We start from the raw sequence: 20,685 nt of genomic DNA, 5'->3' as shown, positions 1-20,685 counted from the left end.
ACTCTATTATTCTTGGATGTAGTCCTAGGATTTGCAGAAGTCGTTCTTCCACCTCAAAACTCCGCTTCATGTCTCAAACGAACCATTTATCCGCCGCTATCTTAGAATGCCACCAAGAGAATCGTGGACATTTGATAATAACACCTGGTGCCAGGCGTGCAATACGGGAAGTTGAGCCTTCGCCCAAGACTTCGCCGAGAAGAGGCTCGTACGGGACCGGGTCATCTTTTTTGATGTTTATGGCACCTGGGCCCTCCGTGATTGACGTTGCGTGTGTATCGTCTGCCGTACCTAGAGGTTGTTTCCCATTGACGGGGCCTCTACAGCACTCAACATCATCTAGCCTCTCATGATTTGGGAGACGAATTTTAAAGAGCGAAGGTACTTTAAAGAGAATAAGACGATACAGATGATATCGCAGAACTAAGAAAAAAGCGAAAGCGTGATTCCAAATACTCGTTAACATGTTGGAGATGTGCTCGAAGGGAGTCTTACGGCGAGGAACTAGAAACAAAGAAAGGAGGTCGGTGACTCTCGAGCCAAGGTCGAGGCGCCATGCAAACTTCTTAAACAACGCGAGTATGGTCATTGACCAATAATAGTCCATTTTATGCACAGACCAACCTGTCGATCAGCTAGCTATACCTGATATGATCCAGAAAACTTGAAATCAAACCAAGAAGGAGAGCAGCAAAATATAACGTGGACAGGAAGTCTTTATGTCAAGGCAACAGAGGGGGAGGTTACGAGACGGCTTATTGAGGCGCTGAACTAAAAAAGGCAAAACTAACCTGAAGAGGCAATTCATAGGTTCTCATTTTACAAGTTAAAAAAATCCGACCACGCAAAGCCATATAATATCTTCGGTTGGGTCGTTTTATCTTGTGTCGGAAAGAGAAAAAGGACCGCTAGGCCAACTTTCGTAGTCTATAAGGTAATTTTCTTAGATTGACATCTTGTATTATTATTCGCCCCTGTATTGAAATATTCACGTGATTACTACCATCCTATTCTGATTAGATAGAGCTCCAGCCCCTTAACTTCTACTGATTACCTTAGTGATTTTTACATATTGCACCTCCTGTCTATTTTCTCCCCCCTCTCCTTTTATTACGGACACGCTTCAAAATCCCTTAAGCCATTTACAACATGAATGGCGATCCACTTCTAATACAACCCGAGGGCACTATCTGCTATATTACACTGGGATCAGCAGGTGCTATCTTCCAGGACGGCGACAGCCAAGTCGTTAAAACCCCCCTCAAGCACGACGTTAAAGGATGTAGCCAATAAGTGATCGATACTGTCTAGCACATGGAGTCTATTTCGGAAATATGCATTAGTCGCGAAAAACTCATCTACTAAACCCTGCCCAAGAATTCTAATATTCTTGACTGCCTTGCTGTCACAGAAGAGGCCTCCACTTCCCATATCATCGGCTGGGAAACCTCCGTGACTATTTGAAACACAAAGAAATAGGCAACACTATCCGAGACCAATGGATCAAAAATGCTATCGACGCTATTACTTTGATCCATACACATGGTGTGATCCATGCGGATATCAGTCCGCGGAATTTCCTTGTGGCCGAGGATCTATCGATTAAACTTTGCGACTTCGCTGGATCAGTGATTGGCGATCTTCAACCATTGGTGGAGGAAGAAGACCGATACCGAATCTCGCTATGGTCCCCGCGGACTGTCAAAACGGATTTATTTGCCTTGGGATGCTTGATCTACGAAATCTCCGCGGGAGTTCGTCCATACAACGAAATCGATGATATCGAAGAAATCGGAAGGCTCTACGCTGCATAAGTCTTCCCAGCCCTTGATGGTCTTAGATACCGGGATGTTATCTACAAATGCTGGACGTCTCAATACGCAAGCGTGGACATGCTTCGGGACGACTATAATCGTTGCATTATACAGGGCAATGCGCTGGATGATCCTACCACATAGCGTCACGTCGCACCCAGTCTGTTGACACTGGCGCTGAGCATTGTCAGTGTTGGCTCTGTCTTTTTCTGGGTTCATCAGAAGCGAAATCGGTGAAACTATCCTGGAACTAGCTGTCTGCGTCTTTTTATTTCTTACACAATAATGTTGCTCGGCGCGTTACGCGCCCAGTCATCAGTTGTGAGGAGCCAGAAAACACAACCTGAGCGCAGACCCAGTGTTTGTAAGCCGGTACGCATTAAACGTCTATGGCGATCGCGTGACAACAGAAAAAGGCGACATGCGCTTCGTGTCGATTATCAGGTGTCCCCCGATGAGACCGAGTACGCGCCCCCACCACCGAGGACTTCTCAAGGCGGTCGCGAACGGCATTCTCAGGATGGCAACCTACGGACCCTATTGGGATATGTTCTTCACTGGGAATGTGATAAGAAATAACAATAGGAGGGAAATCATGAACGAGATCAAGTTTGCTATTTTAAGTTCCCCTTCAACCAACGCTGGCTAGAACGGCGTGAGCGTCGGATCGAGCGGTATCTGCGGTGGATTAGGAGGGGGCAGTGCACGAGTCCATGTGCAGGGGTCGGTGGGGGCCAGAAAGGGACGTGGCAGAGGAGGAAAAAGAGAAGAAAGTGCGTCGACGTGTCGAGGGGAGGGAGGGCGGCGTTTTATAGATGGATGGCAGCTGACCGGGGCGGTAAAAGCGGCCAGGGACGGCGCTAAACCAAAACGGGGCGAGGGCGAGGGCGCTTTACCGGAAGAGGCAGGGGGAGAGCAGACCTGGGCAGGCGGTCGGGAGAGGCAGAATGACGGTGCAATGGGAGCCGTTTCTGGCGGCCCGCTCACCGTGTCATCGTATACTCGCCTTTTTTATTAATTCGTTGTATACGACGAAGTATTAATAAAGTAAAGGGTTAAATCGATAAAAGTCCGTAGCTAAATAATAGCTATCAATATTATCTTAATCGTTTATTTAAAATCTCTATCGAAGCTACTAAACTCGCCTTATATTCGTAGTCCGTTCTCGCCTAATATCTTTATTAAATTTAACCTAAAAAGTACCTAAAAGTTGTAGATAAATCCCTATATTAGGGCCTCTCTTAGTAAAAGATACAAGTCATCGAATTACGGACTATATAACGAAAGAGATATACTAGAATATTCAACGAGCGAGAAAGTAAGTAGCTTCGTAGCCACCCTATATCCTATAACGAGATTAGAATAGGGAGATATTAGTATCAAGAGAAAGCGAATTAATTACTAAGGACCCTCCGCTATTTTTTTGATTTAATTAACGAAATTATTAAATAATTAATGAATAAAGAGAAAAATTTGCGTTTGGGCGAGAATTTACGTTCCGGTGTAGAGGACCAACAGCTGAAAGCTGTGGGTCCAACTCAAGGGGACGGCTACATCCTTCGAGTAATACCCCAAAGCGGCCCACAAGGTGACAAAAAGGAGCATATTGCAAACGGAATAGGGAGTCAGTTTGGTTGAATGTTCACCATGAAGTCGAGATCGAGATGCTTTGAGCGCATCTCTTTATAAAATGCGAGCATATACTGGAATTATTGCAAATAATAATTTCCCTGGATTAAAGAAAAATAAAATCACGCAGTCTCAAACGAGACCATGATTCAGGCACCATGCGCCAATCAATACTAACGCATTGACTAGTCAAAGCCAAGATACGCCCATACCCGTCCGTCGCAGCTACTGATGGCCCGCATCATCGCTGCTAATCACGCTCCCCACCTCGGACCAGCTTGCCGGAGTAGCCACACACCCAACTGACCGGTCGCCAAGGTCGCTCAGTGTGCCGTCGGACGACCCATCTGAGAACCCCCCAACAAGGCTGAAACTCCCAGCGGTTGATGGCGTGGACGAGATATCGTGTTGGAAAGAAGATCCAGGACCCATGCCATCGAAGTCTCCAAGTAGGTCTTGCTGTTGGCTTGTATTGGCCGCTGATGTGGGGTGAGCGTAATACGCCTGTTCATGTCCCTCGGTGTGGCTAGACGCCGATGCCGACACTGGCGATCCTGGTGCCACGGGAGAGTCGGAGAACGGGTCGAACAATGTACCGTATGTACCGTCTTCTGGTACTTCTGATGTGGGTGTAAACTGCACAACAGACTCCGAAGGGTGGTTGGATGCAGTATCTGTAGGAATCTGGACATGGAGCCGATCCGGGTCCAGCCCAATGGAGTCGACTTCATTCTGCTTGGCTCCGCGACGGAGAGGCTGCGATGCGCCCAAATCAACAGCTGTAGAGTTAGCCGCTGAATCCATACCAAGCTGGTCATGGTGTTCACCCTCTTTGGGCATGCGTAGGTTCCCCTCCTGGTCAACGAGGGTGTCGAAGCTCTCGAGAGGCTGCTCTGAATTTTTGGCCTGGCGTCGAGATTCCAGCAGAGCGCTTCGTCGCATTATTTCTGCTCTCACAAGTCGTCGTCGTTCCTCTGCGGCTTCTCCGACCTCCTCGGTCATGGATATATCGTCCCGCACCGGAGAGGCCGAATTGCGGGGTTGGATCTCATCACCCAGGTTGTGCAGGGCCATGGCAATCTTGCGCCGAGAAGTGTCTACCCATTGCTTGAACTGAGGAGACTCATATACAGCGATGCCTGCAGCGACAAGGACAGAGACAGTCACAATTATACCTATCCAGTTGTTAGACAGCATCCAGCGGGGAACTGATAAGCCCGAGATCCACCGGCGGATCCGCTAGAAGGAGAATGACGGGAGCAGACCTTTGGCAAATGGAGCAGGCATGATCAAAACTCCTACCAGCTTTTCTGTGTCTATTTTTCTTTTTTCCTCCTTTTATTGCGGAATCTTGGAAGCCTGGGACTGGATGGATGACGCCAGCGCTCTGACATAACTGCACATGACCCGAGCTGCCCTTATCCTCGGCCCTAAAAACACACCGCTTTGGGAATTCCCCGCGCGTCCCTGAACGGGCATCGCATCTTAGCTTCTTCTTGTATTCGACTTGAAGCCAGCACCCAACGGCTCGCAGACTGACATCATGTCCCGTCAATTGGTCCAGCCCCAGCGGCCGTTGTCCCTCACCGAGGAGCTCGAGAAATTGGAGCAGTCCATCACGCTCACGCTACAAGGTGGGTCAACCGTAAACAAACAGCTGGACACGCTGACGCTCGGGGGTCTTTATAGAGATCGACCACAATTTCAGCCAAGCCCATCGCATTGTCACAACTAGCATCTTGCCGCTCGTGGAGCAATACACGGAGCATTCTCGAGATGTGTGGGATGGTGCCAAGGTGAGTTGATCTTTGAGATATTCTCTCTGGAATGTTGTCGGATATATCTAACTTTCCGTTCAGTTCTGGAAGCAATTCTTCGAAGCTAGTGCCAATGTATCTCTTTCTGGATACGAGGAGCGGCCCAATGAAGAGGATACGGTGCAGGAGCCCACGGCCACGGAAGAAGAGCTTTCTACCGATATAACCCAAAGCACCAGCCTCGACGAGACCAGCCATTCACAGGAAACTCCCTCGTCACAACGCCTCGATGTCCCTCAACACGGCCCGGGAGACGAAATCGACCTCACCTCGCTCACCATCTCCTCGCATAGCACGCCTCGCGCCCCAGCCCAAAGCCAACAGCCCGTTGACAACATGACACCTTCGATGGATTATTCCTCGTCTTACGAGAACCTCAGACGACAGGTCAACGCAGCCAAATCACCGTTCGACATGCAGGACTCGTCGACTCTCCCGTCCACCCCGGGACGGCAGCCATTTTTCCCGCACGTCTCATCTGCAACCCCAATGTCCTCCCCCTTCATCCCACCAACGTCCTCCGCAAAGAGCCCGTCCGCGTCCCGCGAGAACCGATACCAAAAGCCCGGTGATCCTGTATTGCACCAAATGCTTGACAAGACATACCGAGTACAGGCGACCCCTCTGAGCAAGGGCTATGGCGACGCCAGCTCTCGACCCAAATTCACCGTTACTCCCAAACCGGCGGCGTCCAGCTCGCGGCCCGGATATGACCACTCTCCCCTCTCCAGCCCAGAGCTCGAGGCACCGCAAATGCACTCGGAGATCTTCTCCTCGCCCATCAAAGGCGTAAACGCCACGCCCGGCACGGCTCGCAAGCGGCGCACCAGCAGTAACCGCCTTCGCGGCACCCCAAAACCGGGTACGAGCGTGTTGACTCCCGCGAAGAAGGCCGGCAAGCAGGCCGTGTGGGATAGCGATGACGATTTGGACGATGAGGACTTCGGGCCGAGTCCACCCAAGACGATGCAGTTCCATATTCCACAGAGTCGACTGATGCAGACGCCGGGTATGTGTTGATCCTCCTATCCCAATATTTCTTAAAAAATAAAAAAGAAAAGGAAAGGAAAGAAAAAAAGCCCCGCTAACCCTTTCGCAGCCAAGGAAGCATCCAAGCGCATCGTGACCGATCTGCTGGCGACTGCCGGTGCCGATGATCTTACGGACGACGTCGATGACCAGAGTCCGAATGTTGTTGAGCGGAGGGGACGATTAGAGGACGATACCTTTTGAGCTCCCCATTCTGTTCATTGATCTGTCGTGGTGATCGCCCGGTGGCGCTGTCTTGCTTTTGAATATACCGAAGAATCAAATACCCATGTTGCCATATCTAGACATATTGCCATAGTCGGCGTTCAATTGGCTTGAAAATGCCTACATTTATTGCAATGATCATGTCTTCAACGAGACACTCATAGACGAGTCATTCATTAGAGGAGAGAGAGAGAACCTGAACACCGTCTCAAGTAGTACCATACACATGCGCGATCAGACCGACCGATTTTTTAGACCGCGGAAATCCTCAGATGAAAAAAGAGATAAAGAGAACACCGAGAGGGGTTATTGCAAAGATATGTACTCGGGCTGGCGGACAGCAGGAGAAACATTGGGTAGTGCTGTTTCTCTAGGCCGCCACCCTTGCGGTCTATCCTGTTTTGTCCGAAATGACTCATTTTGGCGTAGAGGATGAAACATCAAAAGGGAGATGTCGATAACTGGATTGGGTAGGGTCTGCCATGTCGATCGATCGTATATTTTAAATATGCGGGGAGAAGGAGGGATTGACCCATGTAACGGACAAGTGCGTTACGCCTGCTTTTTGTTCTCGGGCTCGGGCTTCTTCTCCGATTCGGACTTCTTCTCGGGCTCGGGCTGGGACTCCTGGGCATCGTCGGAAGAAGACTCAGAGGATTGCTTCTGGGTGTTCTCGGGGGCATCGGACTGAGCCTCTTCGTGGTGTTTCTCGTAAAGCGACTGGTGTTTCTTTTTGAGGCGCTGTTCCTCAGAAGCAACCATATCCTTCCAGAGATCGCCCTCATGTGGCTGGCCACCCTGATGAGAGGGAGTCGACTCAGTAGGTTCGGAGGCCTGTTTAGCCGCAGGCGCAGCAGCGCCCTTCTCCTTCTTCGCCGCATCGAGGATACCGCGACCACGGCGCTGGTCCGAGATCTCAAAGGCAGCAGAGGCGCACAGCACACCGAGGGTCAAGCCCTGGGCATAGACACGGGCCTGAACGATCTTCTGCTGGCCGGTCAGGTAGGGGTTGCGGCCGACGAGCACAAAGGAGCCGATCATGGACGCGACCCAGGTGGCGCCAACGATCTTGTACTTCTCGCGGCGCGCAAACGCCACCGCCCGGTCACTAAAGCTCAGCCCGCGCATTTCTTCGCTGCGCAGGCGTTCCTCGCGGTTCTCGTACCACACTCGGTCTGCGTTGCGTTCCATCTCGAAGTTGCGCGAGGCGTGGTCGGCTGCGACGATGCCTACGAACGTTCCCGACGAGGTCATTAGGAACGCTTTCATTGGCACTGTCAGGTTGCGGATCGTGTGGTAACGTCGGGCGGCGAGAAGGACGCCTGCGGCGCCGCCGGCGAGACCGACCAGCCCACCCAGGGTGCCGCCTTTGACGACGGAACTGTTCGAAGACTTGTTAGTAGTTTTTCAATTTTCAATTTTCAATCTTCGGTGGAAAGAGTGCCAGGCTGCAATCGTACCGATAATGCGCGTCTTCCTCTTCTTTCGTAAGGAGCTTCATGGTGGATGTGAAAAATGGAAGAGTGAAGAAGAGGAAAAATGAGGTCAAATAATCCCCGGGGCAAAGGCCGATGATGGCATGACGTTGACCCTGCGGGATCTGCCCTGCGCCGCTCGATCCGCTCGGCGCAAACTCGGTCTCGGAGCGCAGTAGAAATTGAATACTACAGAATATTTGTAACTATGGAATAAAAAACCTAGATTCTTCTTATTTTCTTCTCGGTTCTTTTTTAAAGAAAACTCTGCGTGCTTATTCACTGTAGCGAGAATCTACCCTATGCGACTTGTTACACCCCGAAGTTCAATCCCCGATCAATCCCGAAACGCCAGAACACCTTGAAACAGAGCGACCAGTGGCAACCGCCGAGATAAGAGAACATCCATATTACCGTCTCGATGCTTTCTGCGATGCATTCTGCCGCGCCTGCATTTTGCGGAAGCGATCCTCGCCGCTGGCACCCAGAGGTCGCGCAAATCGGCTCTCCTGCACGGCTGTCTGTCGGGGAACCACCGTGTAGCTGACCTGGGTGCGATCGGGGCGCGCACGGTTGGCCAAACGGGGCGGGAGCATCTCGCGGGCGCGAGCCTCGGCGGCGACAACTTCGGCGGGGGTACTGGTGCGCTTGACGATTTTCCTGGACATTTGTCAGTAGATGATGCGACAAGAAACTTGGCAGGACAGCATACGTAGGGTCAAAGTCGGCTTGCTGGTAAACCCGCTTGGAGTAATCGTCACTGCGCTGGAGGATGGGTCGCGTCCACTCGGCCAGTAGTTTGTCGGCCAAAAACTTGATGCGACGCTCCGTGCGCTTGCTCTTGGTATAGAAGACCACCACCTTTCCGATTCCACTAGCGATCAAGGCGTCCTTATTGATGGGAAGCTTGGTCATGGCGGTCAAGAGGTCGCGCTGGATGTTGTAGGCCGGCATCGACCCGTCGTCCAAGGGCTCTAGGAAGAATCGCACAGCCTCCAACAAATTGATTTCCGGGTCGACCAGGCTGTTGATGTATTGGTTGCGGTTGAGGAGCATGACGACCTCGGGAAGCAGCTTGAGCTTGTGCATAGCCGGCTTTCCTTCCTGGCGGTTGATCGCGTCCATTTGCGCCGCGTGAGTCATACGCTTGCGCATATCCTCAATCTCGGCATCGGCCATGGATTCCAAGTCCTGCGGGTATTGTTAGTCGAAGCTAGAGTAGAGAACGTAGACCCAAAGAAGTCACATACAATTCCATCCTGCTTGCGGGGACGTCGCTTGGTCGGCTTCTGCATCGCCTGGTCCATAGCACGATCCAGAGCCCTGCGGCGACCTGTTTATCCATTTCGTCAGTTCGGGCCCAGCAGTTTTGGTGGTCACAGCACATACGTGTCTCGGGATCCATTGTTTCCTCATCCGTATCCGGCTCTTCAGCGCGCTTCTTGCGGTCCTTTCGACGAGACGAACCTTCCTCGCCTTCCTCTTCATCGCGAGCCCGGCGGCCCTTCTTCTCCCGACGACCCTCCTTCTTGCGGTGTGAGCGGCCCTCCTCTCCATCCTCGGTGCGCTTGCGCTTGTGGCGGCCGATGAGCTTCAGGTTCTCCTCGTCAATGGCGAGCTGCGGGCGGTCTTCGACATCGACGTTCTCCGGGTCGAAATTCTCGAACTGCGCCTCGTCAACCTCGGACAGGATCGACTCGTCGTCGGACAGCTTGGCGTCGTCATCGTCGTCCTCAGGTTGCTCTTCAGGCTCGACTTCAGCAACCTCCGCAGGCCCTTCATCAGCAACGGGATCGGTGGGTTTCTCGCTGTCATCATCGTCGCCGGCGATGGGAGTCGCAACTTTCTCCGGCACGTCGCGGTCGGGGGAGGCGGCAGGCGAGCGGGCCTGGGGTTCGGGAGAGACGGACATGGTGGGTGAGGTGGATTAAAAAGAAGTAAAAGTACAGACAAGACAAATGAAATGGAGATCGCGCAAAGACACGGCGTGTAAGCTGTCCCGATGCCTCTCCGCAAAACCAAGTGGCGCGCAACAAGCCAGGTACAATCCCGGTCAGTATTGCAGACACCAGCTGACTCTAAGAACAGAGAATGTGGAATCAAGGGAACAAAAGAAGATAAAAACCAGGCGGATCGAGGGCAGAGAGTGGCAGAGGCGAAGGCGGAAGTGAGAGAAGGAGACGGGTGGTCTGTGCTCCCGTGATTTTCCTCTTGCCGACGTCTTCGATCTTTACCTTCCACCACGCTCTTCCTTGCTTCTCTCTGAATTCATTTTATTCTTATCCAACTACTCGTTTATTCACAATGTTTGCTCCCGGTATGTGGAAGGCTGTATCTATCGAAAACTCCGACTCGATCTCCGACTGACCATGCAATTCTTTTCAGGCCAGGAACAGCTCTCCAAGGAGGAGATTAAGGTAACGGCCCGCTCATCTTCTCTCTCGCTTTCGATTTCTTGACAACTCATGCTTTGGGATAGGCTGGTGAGGTTGAGGCCTGCCAGACTGTGCAGCTGGCTCTCGCCGGCAGCATCCTGCTCTACCTGTGTAAGTGGCGCTCGTGCTAGTGAAGAGTCGAATATCCGGAGACTAGCACGACTTCAAGAGAGACGGAAACTATCTTGATGTCTTTTGGAAGAGGCTAATTGCTGAGACTAAACTACAGCCCCCTTCGCTGTCGACTTCGTGAAGAAGATCCTCTAAATCGACTGTCGCGCTACCCTCCCTCCCCCATGATTCGTCTTCGCAAATCATCGCTCGTGATGGCCTCGATGCAGTACAAATTCCGAGGACGAGGGATTGTTTTTCTCCGGTTCTAAAATCTTTTGACGGGTTTTGGTTTCGGCATGGTCAAGCCCCAGTGGCCTTTGTACCTTGATATCTTGAACTTGGTCGGGAGTCATGGCTGGGTGATGTATTATTATTGTACATGCATATTTGGTTTTGTGTATTTTCCCGGATATAGAGCAAAATGGGAACAGGGTCATGGAAGTGTCAGGCAACAAAGCAGAATTAAACTCCTGCAAGGTAGATCGTATTCAAAGATGCATTAAAAGTACAGCGACCTGCTCCCAAACAACGCCGATGCTCCCATGACCGCAGACACGAGTCTCGAATGACAAAAGCATCAATGGGCAGGACAATATCAGTTTCCGTTAAGTTTCTGTGCCTCCTCGAAGTCTTTCTTCACCGATTCCAGCTCCTTTTGCAAGTGCTGGATCTGGGCGTGGTAATCGTCAAGAATCTGTAGATGGCCAGTTAGTTTGTGAGATTCTCGGTTGAGATCAGTGACAGCGAACCTTCTTGGCAGTTTTCATGGTCTGCTCGTCAATGTCCTCCTCCGCTAATGCTGCCACAGTCGCACCAGCACGGTCCATCTCCGCTTGGAGCCGCTTCGAATGCTCATGGATAGCCAGCATACGAGCCCAGATCTCTTCGCCTCGGCCGTTCAGGGAAGGGTCAAAGACAGAACGTTCCAGCTGCGTAAGCTTTTTCTTCAATTCCTCCTCTGCATCATCCATCGCGTAGCCACGGTTGCGCAAGACCTGCGTCTTGGCAGCCAAGGCCAGACAGCGCTTGCTGAGGACAAGGTGTTTCCGTCGGCAATCGGCGATCTTGACGGAAATCTTCAGGTCGTGTCGCGAGAGTAGGTCGGTCAGGCAGTTGTTAATCTCATGGAGACGCGCTTGCATCATCGTAAGAAAGTCCTTCTGCCGCTGTGCGCGCTTTCCGAGATCCCAGAAGCCCTTGACAAGCACAGGGACGTACCCCGAGCCAGGTCGCTTGCGCAAGGCATCCTCCCACTTTGTTTCATCGTCCTCGGCTCCTGGTTGATAGAACGGCGCAGCCTCTTCGCCGACATTATTATAGAGATAGGCTCTGAAAGGGGAGGATTGACTTGGCGCGTCCCACTTTTCCTTGACGATGGCGATCTGCATGGGAACAGTCCGGTGCACTGGATCGGATGAAGTCAACATGGAGAGATTTCATGACATGATAGACGGATTATAAACCCACCTCCAGTAATCGCACGCCCGGGAGACCACAGGCTCGAGGACAGGGACGGCTGTTGCTGCTGGGTCTGGGGCTGGGTCATGGTGGTTTGGCCAAGCTGCGATTGCTGCGCTTGTTGGGGCTGCTGTTGTTGCTGGCCTCCAAGCAGCGATCCACCGAGCAGACTGCCTTGCTGTTGGGGCTGCTGCTGCTGTTGCTGTGTACTGGCCCCGAGTCCAAAAAGCCCACCACCCCCAGCTGCGGGCTGCTGCTGCTGCTGTTGTTGGCCGGTTCCTCCGAAAAGACTACCCTGTGGTTTCTGCTGCAGCGACGATCCGAAAAGACCACCGGATTGTTGTGGCTGCTGTTGTTGGGGTTGCTGCGGCTGCCCGAAACCACCACCCCCCACCGAACAAGCTCCCCTGTGGCTTCTGGGCAGTGCTAGATCCAAACAAGCCTCCGGGTTGCTGCGGCTGCTGCTGCTGTGGTTGCGAGGCTGTATTAGACCCGAACAGGCCGCCTCCCGTCGAACCTTGTTGCTGGTTCTGCGTTGACCCGAATAAGCCTCCACCGCTGGGTTGATTTGGTGTGGTCGTGCTGGAACCGAGACCGCCAAAGGAGCTGGATTTATTGGCCGTGTTTCCGAACAAGCTACCGCCCGACGGGGCCTGTCCTCCAAAGAGCGACATGGTAGGCGCCAAAAAAGCACGAGCTACGGCCGGGAAGCGAGCGCGTCAATGGGAGTCAAAGATTTATTTCACGGTCGAAATCAAACTCCAGGTCAAAGGAAAGACAGATCAGGACCACATCGTCCGAATGTCGAGGGGATGGCGGATGGGGAGTGGGGGACCGTCAATAAGAGCTCAGGCAAGAAAGAAGTTCGGAGCTGCGTTTTGTTTGGATCACGTGATGGTATACTGGCTTTTGTCTGGTGGAAACTTCTACGCCATTTGTGGCGCATTCTCGCAGATTAACGTCCTCTTTACAGGCAATTTATTGCTCAATTTCACTTCCACGTTCTCATTTTCTACCAATACAGCCGTCTTTGTCCTCCAGCGTGGTATATCGAGTCCCGCGAACACTGTGCTGACTCAGCCATTCTCTCCGCCAATCAGGGAGCCGGCAAAGAAACCTTTCATTCCACTGCAACCCGCGAGCTCTCGACCCCCAAGACCTGCTCTGTCAATTGCACCCACCTCAATTGACGTGATACCGACACCGTCACCATGGCTCAGAGAGATCCTCAGTATGGCACCCTGCATTCTCCCCACCCACCTACCCGCCGCCTTTCGTGGCCATGTCCGCAAACCCTCCCGAATGAAATCTAACCCTCCCGTCCTCGGCGCACAGGTTCAACCAGCATGTCCTCGTGGACACAACGCCCATGCCGGACCACATCCCCAAGGTGGAGGAGATTGGCGCCACATCTGCCCCGCTGATGAGCGCGGCCTACTTCATAGGAGATCGGTGCAAGGCGTACAACGACGACTTCATGAAGTGCAAGGACGAGGCGAACGGGCGCGGCGAAATTGAGTGCTTGAAGGAAGGGCGCAAGGTGACCCGCTGCGCTGCTAGTGTGTATGTGGCTTCTGTGCTCCCCCTGTCCTTGTGGAGACCAGTTCAAGGTACTGACCCGGCCACAGTATCAAGGACATCAACACGCACTGCTTGCAGCAGTTCACCGCTCACTGGGAGTGTCTTGAGAACAACAACCACTACCTCTTTGAATGCCGCCGCGCCGAGATGGCCCTCAACAACTGCATCTTCGACAAATTGGTATGAGCCCGCTTCCGTCGTTTCCGGCCGTCCCTTGCCTAGTTTGGATGTGGATTACATGTCTATTTTCTATGCGCCTGTTGAAATATAACAACATAACCAACTGACTTTTCTTTTCTACAGGGCCTGAAGAAGACCATCCCCGACTCCCCCCCAAACCAGGTTCCCGTGCACCTGCGTCCTCGGCAGAAGTTCGCCCAGTTCCCGGGCCCGCAGTGGTAAGGAATGCGGGACTTTTTCACAGTTTCTCATCTCAATCTCAATTCTACTCGTGCGCCTTGCTGGCTTACCATAGGGATCCCGGCGAGTTTCTCTTTTTTGTCCCTGGTTTACTTGGATGCGCAATCGACCCTCGTGTCTCGTCTGTCTCAGTCTGATGTATGCTTTGTGTAAATATCTATTGGCATCAGGAATGTTCACATGATTTCTGCTTGGTTCACATTATTTTGTTGGTATAAGAGTGCGTGTAGATGACTCTTGCTCATATCTAGTTCACGAGGTATATAGCAGTAGCTATTTTCATCGGGCATTACCAGTGGTGCGTCACTCGACGGGAAATATCCATACGTGTATGAAATTGTTTGATTTGGTTGAAATCTACAAGTATACTGTCGGGTGTTGCCTTGATACTTGAAATCTCCAACTGATACAGCATTCCAGCATGGATTCAAATAATCCAGTCATAATTGAATTTTCTTATTAACATTTTACTATTCTATTATTCTATTATTTAATCATTATTATTATTATTATTATTTTTTTTTTTTTTTTTTAAAAAAAAAAAAAAAAGATCACGAGCTACCACAGCCCTCCCACCACAGCTCCTCGACATCATACAGTACCTGCCACACCTGACTTTCAACCTATCTAGATACGGATCCATAGATTTCAGTCACTACTAGCCTTGCAGCAACCTACAGGCATCTGATATGGATATTCGGCCACCAATGCCGGAAGTCCCTGCCCCATGTGTGGGGTCCAGGGTCCAAATTTACCAGGGTGCCCCATGGCAGACTAGAGATGACTGGTCACTATCATGGAGCCTACGCCAAATGTTCATGGGTAGAAGGTGGTGGCATGAGGGGCAGAGGCCGAGATCAAGAGATTGTGAGCAAAGTCCGCTAGTCTGTGGTCGAGGGGCCCGGCCACCGACTGGCAACCTGACTAGTTTACTAACCCGGCAGGCCTAGGAACAGGCGTATATTGTCCCGATTTGGTCCAAAGCAAGAATAAACCATCGTTTAAGAGGCTTCTGTGAGTCGGAATCAGCGGGAATATATCGTACTCCGCTGGATGACGTGTAGGGTTGAATGCATAGTTTAACACAGTTTCACAGAAATATTCCCCGATTTTGACATAGCGTCTTTGGGGGCAACCGTCTATATCGTTTACATAAGTAAAGATAATTATTCTGGCGGGATGAGGTTTATAGGATCTCGGTCCCGGATTAATAAGAAAGCCGATCTTGCATGGATAACTCGATTACCAAGCCACAGGCCCCAAATAACTATTGTGATGCTTACAGGGGATGCGCTTAGATAGGATCAAAGTTGATGCTCCGGGGATCCGAGGAATGCGCTCCTAAGAGTCATCAGGGTCGTTCCTAGGATTAATAGCATGGATTTACACGGAGATATACGACGAGCGGAGGATATACGGAGGTGGACCCACATAGCTTATCTGGGTTCCCCTGAACGTGAGGAAGCACCTCTCTTTTGCTTCCTCGCGCTACGTCTTGTATCTAGAGTCGACTATAGCTGTTCTTAATACAGATCTTTCACCACGAAACACTGTCTACCTCTACACATACGTGAGACCCTCACAACAGCCCCCAGGAACTAAATGTAGGGTCCTGGTACGGATTTTATTCTAGGGTCCCTCTTAATTTTTGAGGTGGCTCAGAGTCCACGGCGGATATTTCTAATTGATTTTCTCTTGGCGGACGACTGCAAAATCGCGTCGCCAACACGCACCCACTCTCTACAACCACCCACCATGCCACCAATTCGCACCCAAAATGCCAGAAAAGCTGCCGAGCAAGAGGGCAGGGCCTTATGAGCTATTGAAGCTACTCAGAAGAAGCAAATTCTTTTGATTCGCGAAGCAGCGCGCCAATTCAATATACCTTGTTCTACACTAGGCGATCGTCTCGCCGACGCTACAAATCGGTCTGGTACACGCGCCAACCACTAGATATAGCGCTAAAACATTTAAATTATCGACAATTCAGCTTGGTTTCCATTTGAGTGGACTCTGGCCAATTAATCCACAAGTTATATGCGACAATTTGGTGGTTTATGAGGCCCGGGTACCTCTCCCCCCAATCTTCGGATTAAGCCAATTCAACCGATATCAGCACACCAAAAACCACCAATCGCATCAAAAGACTCGAATACTGGATGAATGCTATTGAAAGCCAATCAGAATGATTGAAACCGTACGCAACTAAGATGGCGAAAGTTACGCGTGTGTTCGCATACAAAGCTAATAATATCGAGGGGGGAATTCGACAACACAACCCAATCTAGATTGGTCCGCGAAGCGCGCCATAATAAATTTCGCTAGTATACAAGGGTTAGTGGCCTAATATCATCGTCCCAGGTCCATAGAATGAGCCGAAACGAGCAGAAAATAGGTGATTTAGAAGCGTTGAATCGCTTACGACCGAAGTGGAAGAAGGTGATGCGGGAGCTTAAAATGCACTGCAGACAGAATGGACGTCTAATTCGCTAGTCTATTTGGTCTGAATTGAATTCCACGGTATTCAATTATTTATAAATAAGCTACTTTATAATAAATTATATAAAATATAGTGGAAAATTTGTAATTTTGTAAGTGGCCGGTTAAGGAATTTCGGAAAGTTGCGGTCACATACAGACTTGTAGTAATGACTGTCATTCTGCCGAATGGTCTGAACTTCTTGTTGAAATGGACAAGGTAGGTTAGACAGGAAATGACAAACCTATAGAACAGCGCTGTCCTAAAATATTTCACCGGCCTATGTGGCTGTGAACCGATGACATATCAAAACTGGGGATATTACAAAAGTTGACCATGTCGTTTCCATTCCACGGGTACGGGTACCAAGCTGGAAAGCAGCAAAAGAAAACATAGGGTTTATCCGCTGCCTCTAGATAGCGTAGTGGGAATAGGATGACTAAGATATTGGATGCTTCATGTGCGCACGTTTCCATAGTTTAATAGACACATTCCTTTTACCTCTCAATCAGACACCTCCGGGAACCGTCTAGGACGTATCTCTGCGCGCTGCGCCGCTTCTACTTCACCATCGTTTGTGTGTGGTGTTGGTGTCCAACTTGTGGTTGTGTTCCCTCCTTCAATAGTTAGTTACATCACCACTCAAGCAACACTGCTGTTGTCATCGCTTGCGTAGCAGTTCTTTAGCTGCAAACGGCTTTATACCATAATGGCGAACAGTAGACCCTTCCAACCACCCTAGCTCATCGTCCATAATCTTTGGTACCTGCTGCCTTCTCTTCCCTCTCCCCATCCGTCTTCATTCTTCCTGTCTCCATCTCCAGTCTGTCTTTGTCACCATCCTTATCCCCTCATCTATCATTCCATCGCCTTCTTCCTCTCCTGACGCTCCCTGGAGTATTTTTGCCGCCTATAATGAAGCCACCCTTCTTGCTTGCGGTGGCCTCGGTGCTGCTGGGCTGTGCTACCGCTGAAGTCCACAAGCTCAAGCTGCACAAGGTCCCTCTGTCAGAGCAGCTGGTGAGTCTTGTATTACCTGTTCTTCAAGGAGAGAAACCAGATTTCTCTCGGTCATGTGTCTTCATTCCATGGCGACTAGCTGACTCATTATATAGACCACCCACAACATCGATGCCCATCTCCACGCTCTGGGCCAGAAATACATGGGAATCCGGCCCCAGCTGAATGAGCAGAGATTCCAGGACAACCTGATGACCGAAAAGGGCCGTCACAGCGTCCCGTTTGACAAATTCCCCGACGCGCTGCGATAAGTAACCCGCGCGAAACATGCTGAACCATGGCAGAGAAACCATGATACTGACAGTTATCTCCCGGACAGATTTCACCGAGATCGAGATTGGAACTCCTCCCCAGAAGTTCAAGGTCATTCTGGACACCAACTCCGCCAATCTATGGGTCGGATCCTCGAAGTGCAGCTCCGTCGGGTGCTTTCTCCACAGCAAGTACGACTCCTCGGCATCATCCACTTACAAGAAGAACGGCACCGAGTTCTCTATGAAGCGCTTCTCTGGCGGCACCACGAGCGGCTTTGTGTCGCAGGATAACTTCAAGATCGGTGATCTGAAGATCGAGAAGCAGGACTTCGCCGAGGTTACTGAGCCGGATAGGTCTTATACCTTTAGAGGCTATGATGGTGTTCTTGGGCTGGGCTTTGACACCATATCGGTCAACAATATCGTCCCTCCTTTCTACAACATGCGGAAGCAGGGTCTGCTTGACCAGCCCGTGTTTGCCTTCTACCTTGGAGAGGGCAATTCCGAGGTCTCCTTTGGTGGTATTGACAAGGATTACTACGCTGGTGAACTGATCAAGATTCCTCTCCGCCGCAAAGGCCTCTGGGAGGTTAACCTGGATGCCATTGCGCTTAATGATCAAGTTGCTCAGCTTGGGGATACTACCGGTGTGATGCTGAACGTTGATACCCCCTTTATTTTCCTGCCCTCTCGCCACGCCGACGTAATCAATTTCTGGATTGGTGCCAAGAGGATAGGGAATGGCCCCTACACGGTTGACTGTGGAGAGCATTGGCGTCAGCCCACCGTTACCTTTACTCTGGCTGGTCACAACTTCACTATTGGCTCCTATGACTACAAACTGCCGGATGGCTATGGATACTGCATGAGTGCCTTCGTACCCATGGACATCCCCGCGCCCCTGGGTCCCCTGGCCATCCTGGGTGAATCCTTTCTGAGGAATTGGTATAGCGTGTATGACCTGGGTAACAGCACTATTGGCCTGGCCAGGTCAGCGTACAGGGGGCGTCGTGAAGGATGAAGGTGCAGTATTTATATTGCGGATTTTCTAATGACCACAGCGCTTTGTGTAGGCGGTGTGTCAGTACTCAGCGAGTAGGGGTAAGTACTGCACTGAGTAGTGGCTTGTCAAATCCTACGGAAATCAGTTGGCTAACATTTTCTCCGGGTGTGCAACCCTTAGTTAACTGCGCTAACATAGTATAGTATCATGACAACTTAATATTTGATTTCTTAAGGCAGTCCCTATAATAGTAGGAGTTGTAATCATCAAGTGATCTATTGGCTAAGGATTGGCTGCTATATAGTCCCATCCCCTACGGAGTGGAACTAGTTATTCTCGAATAGCGTCACTTAGTTAATCGATGTTTAGGATTAGTATGGGAAGAACGAATTAGGTGATTTATCATTGGCCAATTGGGTATAGTCATTTTTTCCAGGTACAAGCCAGAACCGAATCACGAGGGTCATATTTCCACTGAGCTAGACTTTCAGACTCAGTCAATTATCGGAAAATACCTCACCCGAATAAGGGGGCTCAGTTGACAATAATTTATGTAGGGCCATATATCCCACCTAATCGTCCTTAATCGTCCCCTATTATCCCCTATCGTCTCGGTCGGAAACTATAGTAGATATATAACCTAATTGTGATTATATCTTATACTAAGAAATATTTCGCTTTTAGAGGAGTGAAAATACGACAATATAAGTATTATTATATATACGTATCTATCTATATTACTGTAAAGGGTCTACAAAGATAGTGAGGCATAAGGCTATTCCCAACTGACGGAAGGGGTGTATCAGGTGATATCATATGATCCTAAAGGAAGTTAGAACTTGTTACTTGACCCACCCTATAGTGGAATGATCACGATACTCAATAGAGACCTAATCGTTTACATTATCGATAATACGTGGAGCTACGAAGATATTGTACAATAAATTGATACTCTCGTATCCAGCTAGCAAGACAAGATTCAGTCTTGATAGCAATAAAGATATACTGCTTTCTCTTACTCCTTCCTCTTGTTTCCTTACCTGATCGACAGGCTTTATACCCTGCTAAGTATATTCTTTATATCAAGGCTAATAAAAAGTAAGGGTATCTAGTTTCCGCTATAGAGGGGAGCTATTTTCGGCATTATTTTAGTCGCGAGTAGAAACAAAAGGAAGATCTATAAAAGTTTAGCGCTACTACACTACGCGGCCAAAAGTCTGGGTACACTCTATAATTCAGATTTACCCCACTATATTAAAAACTGAATAACTCCTCTAATATTAATTAATATAAATTTATACTAACTATACAAAGAAAATAGGTTAGTATCTAGTATACCAACCCTTCGTTACGCGTACAGTAGCTATTCTGCGAGGCATAGATCGAATTAAGCTATTAATAATATTTTAATTAAATAGTTCCTATACTTCGTATATAGCTTTTTTAAAGACCTCCTAATCTAATTTAGACCTTTTATTACCTAGCTAAGGGTATAATTAAAGAATTTTGATCTTTAGAAGTCGCTATACTAGTTCGATAGGGTTAAGGTTAAGCGAATACGGAGGTTAGTTAATCACCTAAATCCTATAATTTTCGAACTACTCTTGCGAGATTTCTGCTACATAAATCCTCGTATTATCTTATTAGAATATCGAGTATGGTTTATATATTGGTAAAAGACCTTCTTCGAGAGTATCGAGATAGGAGTTCGTAGTATAACCTTACCGAGATGCGTTTTTATCGCGATTTATGATTATTATTTTTATTCGGCCACTAATCTAGATTCTAGCCTAAATCATCTGCGAAATATCCTTGCTATGACTTACGAGGTTCACAAGATCGCTTCGGTAGGCCTCGGAGGTAAATCGAAAGACGAATTGGACCTTAGAATTCGATGTTCGTTGGACTAAATATTCGTTAGAAAAGATCAGAT

The 20,685-nt window shown here is 49.7% G+C and overlaps 7 protein-coding genes across 7 annotated transcripts; 3 read left to right on the top strand and 4 right to left on the bottom strand.

Moving 5' to 3' along the window:
- Window positions 1–3,668: 3,668 nt before the first annotated feature.
- Window positions 3,669–4,730, bottom strand: NUU61_006545 (uncharacterized protein; the record flags this gene model as incomplete). Its single annotated transcript, XM_056657073.1, has 2 exons — window positions 3,669–4,618; window positions 4,709–4,730. 2 exons carry the CDS (start codon window positions 4,728–4,730, stop codon window positions 3,669–3,671), a joined length of 972 nt encoding a protein of 323 aa, XP_056509873.1.
- Window positions 4,731–4,986: 256 nt separating this feature from the next.
- Window positions 4,987–6,493, top strand: NUU61_006544 (DASH complex subunit ASK1; the record flags this gene model as incomplete). Its single annotated transcript, XM_056657072.1, has 4 exons — window positions 4,987–5,077; window positions 5,133–5,239; window positions 5,303–6,269; window positions 6,360–6,493. 4 exons carry the CDS (start codon window positions 4,987–4,989, stop codon window positions 6,491–6,493), a joined length of 1,299 nt encoding a protein of 432 aa, XP_056509872.1.
- Window positions 6,494–7,066: 573 nt separating this feature from the next.
- NUU61_006543 (HIG1 domain-containing protein) lies at window positions 7,067–8,015 on the bottom strand (the record flags this gene model as incomplete). The annotated part of the gene is made up of 2 exons (XM_056657071.1): window positions 7,067–7,895; window positions 7,975–8,015. The coding sequence occupies 2 exons, from the start codon at window positions 8,013–8,015 to the stop codon at window positions 7,067–7,069; spliced, it is 870 nt and encodes a 289-aa protein (XP_056509871.1).
- Window positions 8,016–8,399: 384 nt separating this feature from the next.
- Window positions 8,400–9,901, bottom strand: NUU61_006542 (transcription factor SPN1; the record flags this gene model as incomplete). The annotated part of the gene is made up of 3 exons (XM_056657070.1): window positions 8,400–8,628; window positions 8,678–9,180; window positions 9,302–9,901. The coding sequence occupies 3 exons, from the start codon at window positions 9,899–9,901 to the stop codon at window positions 8,400–8,402; spliced, it is 1,332 nt and encodes a 443-aa protein (XP_056509870.1).
- A 1,232-nt stretch (window positions 9,902–11,133) lies between these two features.
- On the bottom strand, window positions 11,134–12,670 carry NUU61_006541 (putative nucleoporin; the record flags this gene model as incomplete). Its single annotated transcript, XM_056657069.1, has 4 exons — window positions 11,134–11,232; window positions 11,288–11,943; window positions 12,006–12,403; window positions 12,435–12,670. 4 exons carry the CDS (start codon window positions 12,668–12,670, stop codon window positions 11,134–11,136), a joined length of 1,389 nt encoding a protein of 462 aa, XP_056509869.1.
- Window positions 12,671–13,207: 537 nt separating this feature from the next.
- Window positions 13,208–13,979, top strand: NUU61_006540 (coiled-coil-helix-coiled-coil-helix domain-containing protein; the record flags this gene model as incomplete). Its single annotated transcript, XM_056657068.1, has 4 exons — window positions 13,208–13,227; window positions 13,332–13,559; window positions 13,625–13,757; window positions 13,881–13,979. 4 exons carry the CDS (start codon window positions 13,208–13,210, stop codon window positions 13,977–13,979), a joined length of 480 nt encoding a protein of 159 aa, XP_056509868.1.
- A 3,411-nt stretch (window positions 13,980–17,390) lies between these two features.
- Window positions 17,391–18,971, top strand: NUU61_006539 (aspartic protease; the record flags this gene model as incomplete). Its single annotated transcript, XM_056657067.1, has 4 exons — window positions 17,391–17,495; window positions 17,591–17,715; window positions 17,780–18,739; window positions 18,956–18,971. 4 exons carry the CDS (start codon window positions 17,391–17,393, stop codon window positions 18,969–18,971), a joined length of 1,206 nt encoding a protein of 401 aa, XP_056509867.1.
- Window positions 18,972–20,685: the final 1,714 nt, after the last annotated feature.

Source organism: Penicillium alfredii (genome assembly GCF_028826965.1).
Source record: "Penicillium alfredii strain IBT 34128 chromosome Unknown utg000009l_segment0_segment0, whole genome shotgun sequence".
Taxonomy (NCBI): domain Eukaryota; kingdom Fungi; phylum Ascomycota; class Eurotiomycetes; order Eurotiales; family Aspergillaceae; genus Penicillium; species Penicillium alfredii.
This window is presented reverse-complemented; position numbering and strand designations above follow the sequence as displayed.